This window comes from Nomascus leucogenys, chromosome 4, assembly GCF_006542625.1.
Source record: "Nomascus leucogenys isolate Asia chromosome 4, Asia_NLE_v1, whole genome shotgun sequence".
Classification (NCBI taxonomy): Eukaryota; Metazoa; Chordata; class Mammalia; order Primates; family Hylobatidae; genus Nomascus; species Nomascus leucogenys.
The window spans coordinates 74832371-74843081 of NC_044384.1; the positions used below are offsets into that span (position 1 = coordinate 74832371).

General features: G+C 34.6%; 1 protein-coding gene across 1 annotated transcript; it reads left to right on the forward strand.

Moving 5' to 3' along the window:
* Nucleotides 1-8580: 8580 nt before the first annotated feature.
* LOC100592203 (olfactory receptor 4A16) lies at nucleotides 8581-9658 on the forward strand. Its single transcript, XM_003281098.3, has one exon. The coding sequence runs from the start codon at nucleotides 8624-8626 to the stop codon at nucleotides 9608-9610; it is 987 nt and encodes a 328-aa protein (XP_003281146.1). The 5' UTR covers nucleotides 8581-8623; the 3' UTR covers nucleotides 9611-9658.
* Nucleotides 9659-10711: the final 1053 nt, after the last annotated feature.

The following is a 10711-nucleotide window of genomic DNA, read 5'->3' on the forward strand; positions in this document are numbered from 1 at the left end:
GCTTACCTCATATCAAGATACATCACAGTTAAAATATAACTCATATATAATTAAATCAATAATTCCTAAGACATACAATTTTGTGGTATGTATGCCCCTCAAAGGGTTCATGAGGTCAATTGTCTTACTAATTTCATCCTGGACTATGTCTATAAATCTTATCAAGTTGAAAAAGATCTGAATGATTTGTTCTGAACCAATGTTGACAGTAAAGCATTCAAGGTCACTAATAATAGCTATCAGTTATTGAGCCTTTATCAGTTGCCGGCCAGTCAGTGTTCTAGACACTTTACTGTGCTAAAATAAAATAATAACTATAGGAGGTGAGGACTATTGGTATCCTCATTCTATAAATGATGAAAGTGAGGCACCAAGAGCTTCAGTAAGTGGCCCAAAGTCACACAGTAACTGGTGAAGCTGAGATTACAGCAGAGGCAGTGTGGCTCCAGGGTCCACAGTATTTACCACAGTGCTCTGTTCTCTCTCCAAAGAAGTCTTGAAACTTGAATAGGTACACAGTGCATGAGAAACATGTAATCATTATTTGCTCACTGTTTTTGTCAAATGTCACATATAAAGGCTAGCATTTTTCATGTAACTGTCATAAGCTTGAAAATTTATATTTAATAATAAAAATATGAAAAATGAAAAAAAGTCAGAAGAATAGAATAATGTAGGGCTGCACTAATAGTATCCTAGGTAATTTGGGAGGATTCTGAGTTCATCTAGTTCAATCCCACTGTTTTCCAGTTAACAAACTGAGACATATTGGTAATTACTCTTAAATAGGAGAAATTTGCTCATTTAAAAAATAACATTAATTATATATTGGATTAAACCCACCACTTTCTCTTGGTTTTATTTAATATTCATTTTATTTAATCCTATATTTCTTCTTTTAATTAGTCTTCCTTCTTTCCTGAATTTCCTTTTTTCCATTTCAGAGCTTTTTCCTTCTTTCAAATCATTTTTTTCTTTTTTTTTTTTTTTTTATACCTTAAGTTCTAGGGTATATGTGCACAACGTGCAGGTTTGTTATATAGGTATACATGTCTCATGTTGGAAGATTATTCTTTAGAGCTCTGCTTCTATAGTTTGTGGCTGGTTCTAGAATTTCTATGTAGTCTTTTTTTAATTAGTCAGAAAACTCTGCATTTTACATTCACTTCTGTGAGATTTTAAATGGATTCTATGTTTACATTTACATTCATTTAGCACTGTGAAGATGTATTTCCTTTGTCTTTCATTTTCACTGCTTCTTTAAGAAATAGTTTGTCAGTCTTATTCTTTACTTTTATTTCTTTTTTTCTTTCTTCCTTTCTTATTTTGGGGGGATGGGGGGACAGGATAATGTTTTGTCACCCAGGCTACAGGGCAGCGGTGCCATCTCACCTCACTGCACCCTCCACCACCCAAGTTTAAGCAATTATCGTGCCTCAGCCTCCTAGGTAGTTGGGATTAGAGGAGCCTGCTACCACACTTGGCTAATTTTTGTATTTTGAGTAGAGATGGGATTTCACCATGTTGGCCAGTCTCGTATCAAACTCTTGGCCTCAAGTTATCCACCTGCCTTGGCCTCTCAAAGTGCTGGGATTATAGGCATGAGGCACTGCACCTGGCCTTATTATTTTCTTGAATGCAGTATGTTCTTAAAATTTGTTGTCTGTATTTTGCTTTTATTCTGCTGTCCCTTTTCTGTTTATCCATTTTAAACAAATTATTCTTTTTAAAATTCATTCTGCTTTAAATTCTTAATATCTTATAAATTCATAGCTTAATATCTTTCAGTAGTTTTAGAGAATTTTGAGCTATATCTCTTCAAATATTTTGCCTACCTGATTCTCTTTCTCTTCTTTTTCTGGAATTGTAATTAAATTAAAAGTATGTCAGAGGTTTGCATTATGTCCTGTATATCTTTTTTATACTATTTTCTGCATTTGCTTTTTATTGCTCTCTGCTTTGGTCTGCATATTTTCTTCTAGTATTTCTTGCAGTACACTAATTCTCTAAATTTTTGTCTCTAATTTGCTGTTAAATTCAACCATTGAATTTTTAATTTATTATACACTTTAGTTTTTCAATTTACTTGGTTTATTTTATGATCTATCTTGTGTTTTAATATTTGTACATACTAAGCTTATTTAAAAATGCTTACTTTTCATTATCTGGATCAGCTATATTTGTTTTTATTTCGCTTGCCTTTCCATCAGTTCATGTCTCCTATATTTTGTTACTTTTTTTGAATGCCTGATTTTGCATATGAGAAGTTAAGAAAGCAATTCAAGAATTTTTTTTGGATTTTTAATTTTTTTCTCTAAGAGAGAATTTCCTGTATTTCTACTTGAGAGTTGAGATTGGAGAAGTAAAAAAAAAATCTTAGTCTTAATCCAATCAAGATATTAGATGATATAAGCTGGACTTCAGTTCCTTTGAAGACTGCCCCATTGTCTGTGCATTCCTGCTCCAGGAGTAAATCCCCTTGTTGTCTCAAATGAAAGCCTTGTTTACAAAGGACTCTTTTCCTTGGTAGACTTTCAATTTTACATGTTGTCACTTAGGGTAAAGCATCTACCAAAAGTTTCACACAGCTTTTCAGACTATCATTTATGGCCTTTGGAAGTATTTTGTCCTTTTGGAGAAAAGAGACTCCAAATGCAGGTTTTTGCTCTCTAGGTTTATTTTTCTTTTTTGAGACAGTGTCTTTCTATGTTGCCCAAGCTGGACTCAAACTCCTGGGCTCAAGAGATTCTCCCACCTAAATCTTAAAAATAGCTGGGACTGCATAATATGCTGATATGGTTTTGCTATGTCCCTTCACAAATCTCATCTTAAACTGTAATCCCAGTTATGCCCATGTGTCCTGGGAGGGACCAGGTTGGAGGTAATTGAATCATGGGGGGTGGTTTCCCCCATGTTGTTCTCATAATTGTTAGTGAGTGCTCGTGGGTTCTGATGGTTTTATAAGTGTCTGGCATTTCCCTTGCTGGCACTCATTCTCTCTCCTGCCACGCTGTGAAGAGGCATGATTGTAAATTTCTTGAGGCCCCCCGAGCCATGCGGACCTGTGAGTCAATTAAACTTCTTTTCTTTATAAATTACCCAGACTCAGACATTTCCTCATAGTAATGTGAGAATGGACTAAGAAACATGCATTTTTCCTTTTAAATAAATAAATATATATTGTGTCTATATTTAACTTTCTAGTTTGGTAATAGGTATATGGATTGCAGAGAATTACTATGGACTATGGCATATTTTTGGCAATTTCTACATTAGTTAATATTTTTATGTAATTTTTATAACTGGATCAAATAAATCCAGATTCTGGGCTATGGTAGGCATCATCTGATCTAACAAACACTTTTGTGTCACTCAGAGAAGTGGAAAGCATTAGTAGTTATTTGAATTCAGCTAGAAAGGATATAGATAATTATGGCTTATTTTTATATAAGTTCTCCATCTTGGAGTGACAATTTAATCCACGGTACTTTTGATTATGTCTGATTGTTCTTCAGAATTAAGGATATGTTTGTGCATCCTTTACCACTTACCAGTGAGAGAGCACAATGCTTATAGACATGTTTTTCAAATTTTAGAAGTGATACATAATACATTTGGGGTGGATGAATTTAATCCATTTTTTAGGTTAGTTGAAAATGACCAATTTTAGTGGAGCATGTTACATGATAAAGACCTTAGTGGGTTCAGATTAGTATTTATGGGACTCTATCTAAGGGTCTTAAGACACAGAAGATCCAATATTTAACTAAACATGTGGTGAGATGAAGATGTTCAATGGAGCCAATGGTAAGCTGAGTCAGAGAAATTGCAATGGAAGCCCTTAAGCACTGCTCCTTTGTTGGCAAATACAAATTTCTTTATTGTAGAAACAATTATTGAATTGACATTGGAATAAAATTAAAGGGTTGAATGAATCCTACAGATCTTTATGGTTATATCTGACATAGATTCAGGACTTGATCAAAAGCCTACCCATAAATAGAATAATTATTTTCCTGATAGAATAACCCAGGAGATATCTGAACAGTTAAATTTCTTCCCAAGGCTGAGTACGTCTTTAGATGGTATCTAGTCCTCTACGTGTGGTGTTTTCTTGTCATATCCTCTATTTTTTGTAAAAATTTGGGAAAGTTCTCAATTTACTGGGATGAGGTGCGGGAGATATAGGGACATGTTTTTAATTTAATGCTGTTTGAATGACATCTGAATGACTGAGAGACTGAAGAGTTTGGCTTCTGCCTGTGAGAATGCTCTATCGCTGATTTTTCCATGAAGTTAAATTTCAGCATTTTCTTTGTTAGGTACAAAGCATAATAGCAGAGGACATGAATGTTATCATAAGTCCTCAATCACAGTAAAGTACTTATGGTTGCTTTGCCATAATTGAGGAAACTTTAATGTAGCAAGTTTTAGTGTTGGTACATGTTTGTTTAGTTGTGTCACAAAATAAGGGGCTTGTCCAGGTTATTTTCCACTATTTAGGTCAAGTTTTACATAGTCATGGAAAGATAATAGCTTTGTTTTTCATGAAGAAATTTTCCAGCAGGTGAGAGTATTCAACTACCTTTGTACATTATGTTTAAGCATCTTTACATTTTCATCTTCTGTTTTGGATAGTGCCATACTTCTCTAACAACTGAGATAATGAGAAGCCTGCATGGAACTGTGGAAACTGTAGCCACTAGGAACTAATTCTATATCCATGGATCAGCCATTCATATTCATGTATTTTATGATCACACATAGATGCATGAAGTATCGACAATAACATTCACTGAAAAAAGCATTGTTTTTCTGGACAAAAATGTGAGTATTTGAAATAACTGACAAGAGATATTCACTGAAAATTCCTGTGATATGTTGAAATGTAGCTAATGTCTTAAATATCATATGATTTTGTTGAAGGAATTCTAATTGGGAAAGTAAAGCTAGCAAACATGAATATTTTTCAGAATAGGCAATATATATTAGGTTTTATAATATATAGCCTAATTTGTTTTCCTTTTCTATTTGCCAAATAAGAAGAAAAGAATGTTTTATATTATATGTAATAAACCAATAGATTTATAATCATAATCTTAGTTTATGGGGTGTTATAATTTATATGATATGTTAATAAAAGTGTACAATTACTCAAATATATTGATTAGAGAGTTTAAAATTGTAGATCATATCAAGTGTGTTAGAATGTGAAGGAACCAATGCCTGTTATGTTCTGGAAGCATAATATAGGTTTTTACTTATTAATCTAAAAATAACACCAGCAAACATACTAGTAGATGCATATGCTCAGGAAAGTATCTAGTCTACTGTCATTTAAATAGATTTATAAAACTGTGACTGTGAAATCTAATATTACAGAGATTTTTATTATTATGGAATTTCATCTTTTGGAAATGTCTTATTGTTAGAAATCTGTGTTCAATTATTGTTTTTCTAGAAAAATATTAACTTAGCAGTTTACATTTAGCATTTAGCAATTTACATTGAAAGCCTAGTAATGGTATCTTTCAGTTTCTAAAGTATTCCATTTGTAATTACTTAAACTATAGAGGATAGTTTACATACCCTATTTTTTACAAGTAAACATTTAAATTGCCAAAATAATTATCATGTTGAAATGTAGTTTTGATGATGGAAGAGGGAAAAGGCACTAAACCTTGCAGCAAGTAAGGTGTGAATAAATAACAGGATTGTCTATAGACTACATTATTTCCTTGTGTTCTTCAGCAGGTCTGTCTCTATTAGTCTATAGCTTCAACAGTCACAGAACTTTGTTATCAGCTGGAAGTGGTAACGTGAATGTGAAATGTGCATCACAGCTGGCTTCTAGAGACAGCTCTAACTCTCTCTGCACACGTCCTCTTACACTGCCAGATCTATGTAAATGGAATCATCCTGTCTACATTTGAAGTTTAGTAATTCAGCAGTTTTCCTCAGCAGTGAATAATCAGAAAGTCTGGGAATTTATCTCTACTTGTCCCATTGTTTTCTGTAATTGGTTTGTTCTTAACTGTCAGATCTAGGGACTTCGAGAAACGATGTGTTTTGTATTCTTTTGAATTTTCTCTTTCTTTCTTTCATTTTCTTTTCTTTTTTTTTTTTTTTTTAGATCTGGTCTGTTTTTGTTATCTCTACCCCAAGAAGCCTCCTGAGTCACCCCAGGGACCAACTGGAGGTTACACTTCCAGTATTTCCACACAGAAAGAATCTTTTTGAAGAAGATTTTTTAAAATACCAGCCTCACTTAACTATCCCATTAATCTTCTTGTTGCTTGTGGATACTCATTTGTTAACTACAATTTCTCTGTTTTCTGATTTTAGCCTTCTTTTCATTTCCTGAGCTCTCCGAAATGGTGGGTCCAGTTAATTTTTTTTACTGTAATGCTCCTTTTTTCTCATCAAGCTACATTCCATCACAGGTAAAATTACTACTCACATAATTAAATCATTATTTTATAATACACAATTTTATTGTGTGCCCCCAAAAGGCCTTCCTGAAATATAGGTATTCTATCATTTTCTTCCTGGACTATGTCTACAAATCTTTTCAAGTTGACAAATATCTGCATGATATGTTTTGTTTCTGTGTTCACAGTGAATCATTGAAGAACACTAATAATAGCTATTATTTATTGAGCCCTAACCAGGTGCCAGCCAGTGTTCTTGGCACTTTGCTTTGTTGTAATAAAACAAGAACTCTAAGAGGTAAGGACTATTGTTATCTCCATTCTAAAAATCATAAAACTGAGGCACAGAGAGTTTTAGTAAGTGCCCCAAAGTCACATGGTAAGCGGTAGTGGTGAAGCTGGGATTGCAGCAGAGGCAGTGTGGCTCCAGGGTCCACATTATTAACCACAGTGCTGCACCCTCTCTCCAAATAAGTCTTGGTTCTTAAATAAGGACGCACTGAGTAGAAAGTTTATAGTCATTATTTGCTCACTGTATGTATGAAATCCCATGTACCACAGGATAACATTTTTCAAGTAGGCATAATATGCTTGGTAATTACTTAATTATAAAAATATGAAAAATAAAAAATTGTCAGCAGAATAGTATAAGGTAGGGCTGCACTAATAAGTAGAGAATTATATATATTATATATATATAATACTTAATAAGTATAAGGTACGGCTGCACTATCATAGGTAGTTTGACTGGAGAGGATTTTGAGTTTATCTAGTTCAATCCCGTTGTCTTTTCCAGTGAGCAAATTGAGACAGATGTGTGAGGGTAATTATATTTAGAAAATGACTCAAGCCCTTTGGGAGGCGGAGGCAGGTGGATCATGAGGTCAGGAGATCGAGACCATTCTGGCCAACATGGTGGAAACCCCATCTCTACTAAAGATACAAAAATTAGCTGGGTATGGTGGCTGACAACTGTAGTCCCAGCTACTCAGGAGGCTAAGGCAGGAGAATAACTTGAACCCAGGAGGTTCAGGTTGCAGTGAGCCAAGATAGTGCCACTGCCCTCCAGCCTGGGTGAGAGAGTGAGACTCCATGTTAAAAAAATAAACAAAAAATAAAAAATAAAAATAAAATGACTCAAACCAATGCCTTCTTACAATGAGCTTGGAATTTCTCCTTCAGTATTTTTTTTTTTTAATCTGGATGCTGAGGTTGTATTTTTGAACACTCTTAGTACCTGAACAGCATTATAAATAAAACCATCTTTCACCATTCTTTACCTCTCTTTTCACTGTATATTTTCTCCTCTCTCAATATCTAGCTCACCCCATGAGTTCTGCCAAAAAAGCAAAAAAAATACCCCACTAGTTGCTGATGTAGTAGCTGGTGACAGGGATGACTTAGTTTAGTTCAGTTTAAAAATATGCTGAAAATTAGAATAGTAAATGTGTTAGGAATTGTGGTATAGGCAAGGATGTAATGGAGAGAATTACAGCTCCCTAGAAATTGAACAGTCAGAGATTTTGTGGTTATTTATACTGGTGAAAGTCCAGTGTCTTGAAGTTTAATGAGAGATAAACTGATTATTCTTTGAGACACAGAGGTCTGAATGTTTAACATTGGAATGTCATAGTACTGTGTGAGATATTTCAGAAGAGGTTAATTTTGTTGCTACACAGGTTATATTGTAAAGATATTACAACTACTACAAATGTGAAGGACTGAGTCTATGTTAATTTAGTTATTTAAAGTTTATAACTTATAACAAGTTTATAAGAGTAAGTTTCTTGAGAGCAGGAAACCATTCCCTGTCCATCAAAGCTGATTGGTGTGCAAAAAAGTAACATATTTTAAATAAGAAGTTATTAAAGTATGAATGATAGTTTCACCTTTAACTACTTTTCTGTTCAGAACACCCACTAAGACTTAGAGATAGATCATTTATCTGTTGGCTGAAAACAAAGTCTTCTGAAGAATATAGAATTTTCAAGGGAAGATCTGTTGGACTGTTTGGATGAGGAACTCAATAGAGACTTAGTAAATGTTTATTGAATATAAATGACTATTGAAGATATAATGATGTAGATGTGCTCTGTGACATAATGGATATATTCATATTCCTGTTCACTATTTCATTACAGGTCCTGTTCTCCTAAGCTCTCAATTCTGATATAAGCTTGAAAGAAGAGTAAATGAGACCGAGTAACAATGTTACAGAATTTGTCCTCCTAGGCCTCACTCAGGATCCTGATGTACAAAAAGCATTATTTGTCATGGTTTTACTCATACACATTGTGACAATGGTGGGAAACCTCCTCATTGGGGTGACTACTATTGGCAGCCCCTCCTTGGGCTCCCCAATATACTTCTTCCTTGCCTACTTGTCACTTACAGATGCCATAAATTCCACTGCCATGTCACCCAAATTGATGACAGACTTACTCTGTGATAAAATCACTATTTCCTTGTCAGCTTGCATGGGTCAGCTCTTCATAGAACATTTACTTGGTGGTGCAGAGGTCTTCCTTCTGGTGGTGATGGCCTATGATAGCTATGTGGCCATCTCTAAGCCACTGCACTATTTGAACATCGGGAATCGACAGGTTTGCATCCTTCTGTTGGTGGTGGCCATGGTTGGAGGTTTTGTGCATTCTGTGGTTCAAATTGTCTTTGTGTACAATCTACCATTCTGTGGCCCCAATGTCATTGACCACTTTGTCTGTGACATGTACCCATTATTAGAACTGGCATGCACTGACACCTACTTTATAGGTCTCACTGTGGTTGCCAATGGTGGAACAATTTGTACGGTCATCTTTACCTTTCTGCTAATCTCCTATGGAATCACCCTAAACTCCCTTGAAACTTATAGTCAGGAAGGGAGGCGTAAAGCCCTGTCTACCTGCATCTCCCACATCATCGTGGTTGTCCTCTTTTTTGTTCCCTGTATTTTTATGTATGTTAGACCTGTTTCCAACTTTCCCTTTGATAAATTCACAACTGTGTTTTATACAATTATCACACCCATGTTGAATCGTTTAATATATACATTGAGAAATTCAGAGATGAAAAATGCTATTAAAAAACTCTGGCGTAAAAATGTAAGTATAGTTAGAATAAGATTATCTCCCACACTGAACATGTTTGTTACTAGTTCTAAGGCAACAAATAGGCAGTAAATTCTATCTGGATAATGCAGTCAATTCAACAGATTCTGTAGAGATGCTTCTCTCTATCTACATAAAGCCATCAGAAAAGTAGAATAAATTATCCACTGAGACTAGAATCAATCTAATAGAGAAATTCTGGAGAATGAATAAGTCACAGGTATTTGTCTTGGTATAAGTAAAAATAAAACCAAGCTCACCTTGTAACTTTATTTTTCTCAGTTTATATTGAAATAGGAATTAGAAAAAAGTGACATATTCTTTTCAAAAGAGAAAACACAAGCCACCTCTGTAGATGTACTTTTACTCAAATTCATGAGAAAGCAATTTGGTTAATACTTAGAACAAATTTCTTGGGCCAAAAGGGTGGTTTTTAAATCTTATTGTTTATTATTCTATTGGAAAAGCAGCTTTCTGTATCATTATTTTTGTTTTGAGATTACTTCCATTCCTCAGGTCATGTCTATGCATTTCTAGTTCAGGGTATTTGGATGACAGATGATATTGTCTTTAATTACACTATTGGCTGGGTGCGGTGGCTCACGCCTGTATCCCAGCACTTTGAGTGGCTGAAGCAGGTGGATCACGAGGTCAGGATTTCAAGACCAGCCTGGCCAAGATGGTAAAACCCTGTCTCTACTAAAAATACAAAAATTAGCTGAGCATGGTGGTGGGTGCCTGTAATCCCAGCTACTTGGGAGGCTGAGGTAAAGAATTGCTTGAACCCGGGAGGTGGAGGTTGCAGTGAGCCAAGATTGTAAAGATACTACTTAAACATGATTTGTTGTGGTATAAGCAAAAGTTTGGTTTTCAATTTCATGTTAAAAAACAAGTTTTTCTCAGTTTGCAGACACCTAAGGACATCAGAAAACAAGAAGAAGATTGAATTGCTTTCCTTGCGATATAGAACATTGTCTATGCTTTGTAAAAGTTAATTTTTTGAAATAAATTTTATTACGTATGTTGAAAATATAGAAGATGATGTTATGGGATACATGTAGATAATAAAAAGGTTACTATTGTGAAGCAAATTAATATATGCATCAACTAAAATACTCACTTTTTGTGGAAAAGCAGATAACATCTACTCATTTAGCATGAATACCAACAGAG

What these genes read in the sequence shown, in the direction of transcription:
- LOC100592203 (XM_003281098.3), top strand. Translation starts at nt 8,624, where the DNA reads ATGAGACCGAGTAACAATGTTACAGAATTTGTCCTCCTAGGCCTCACT.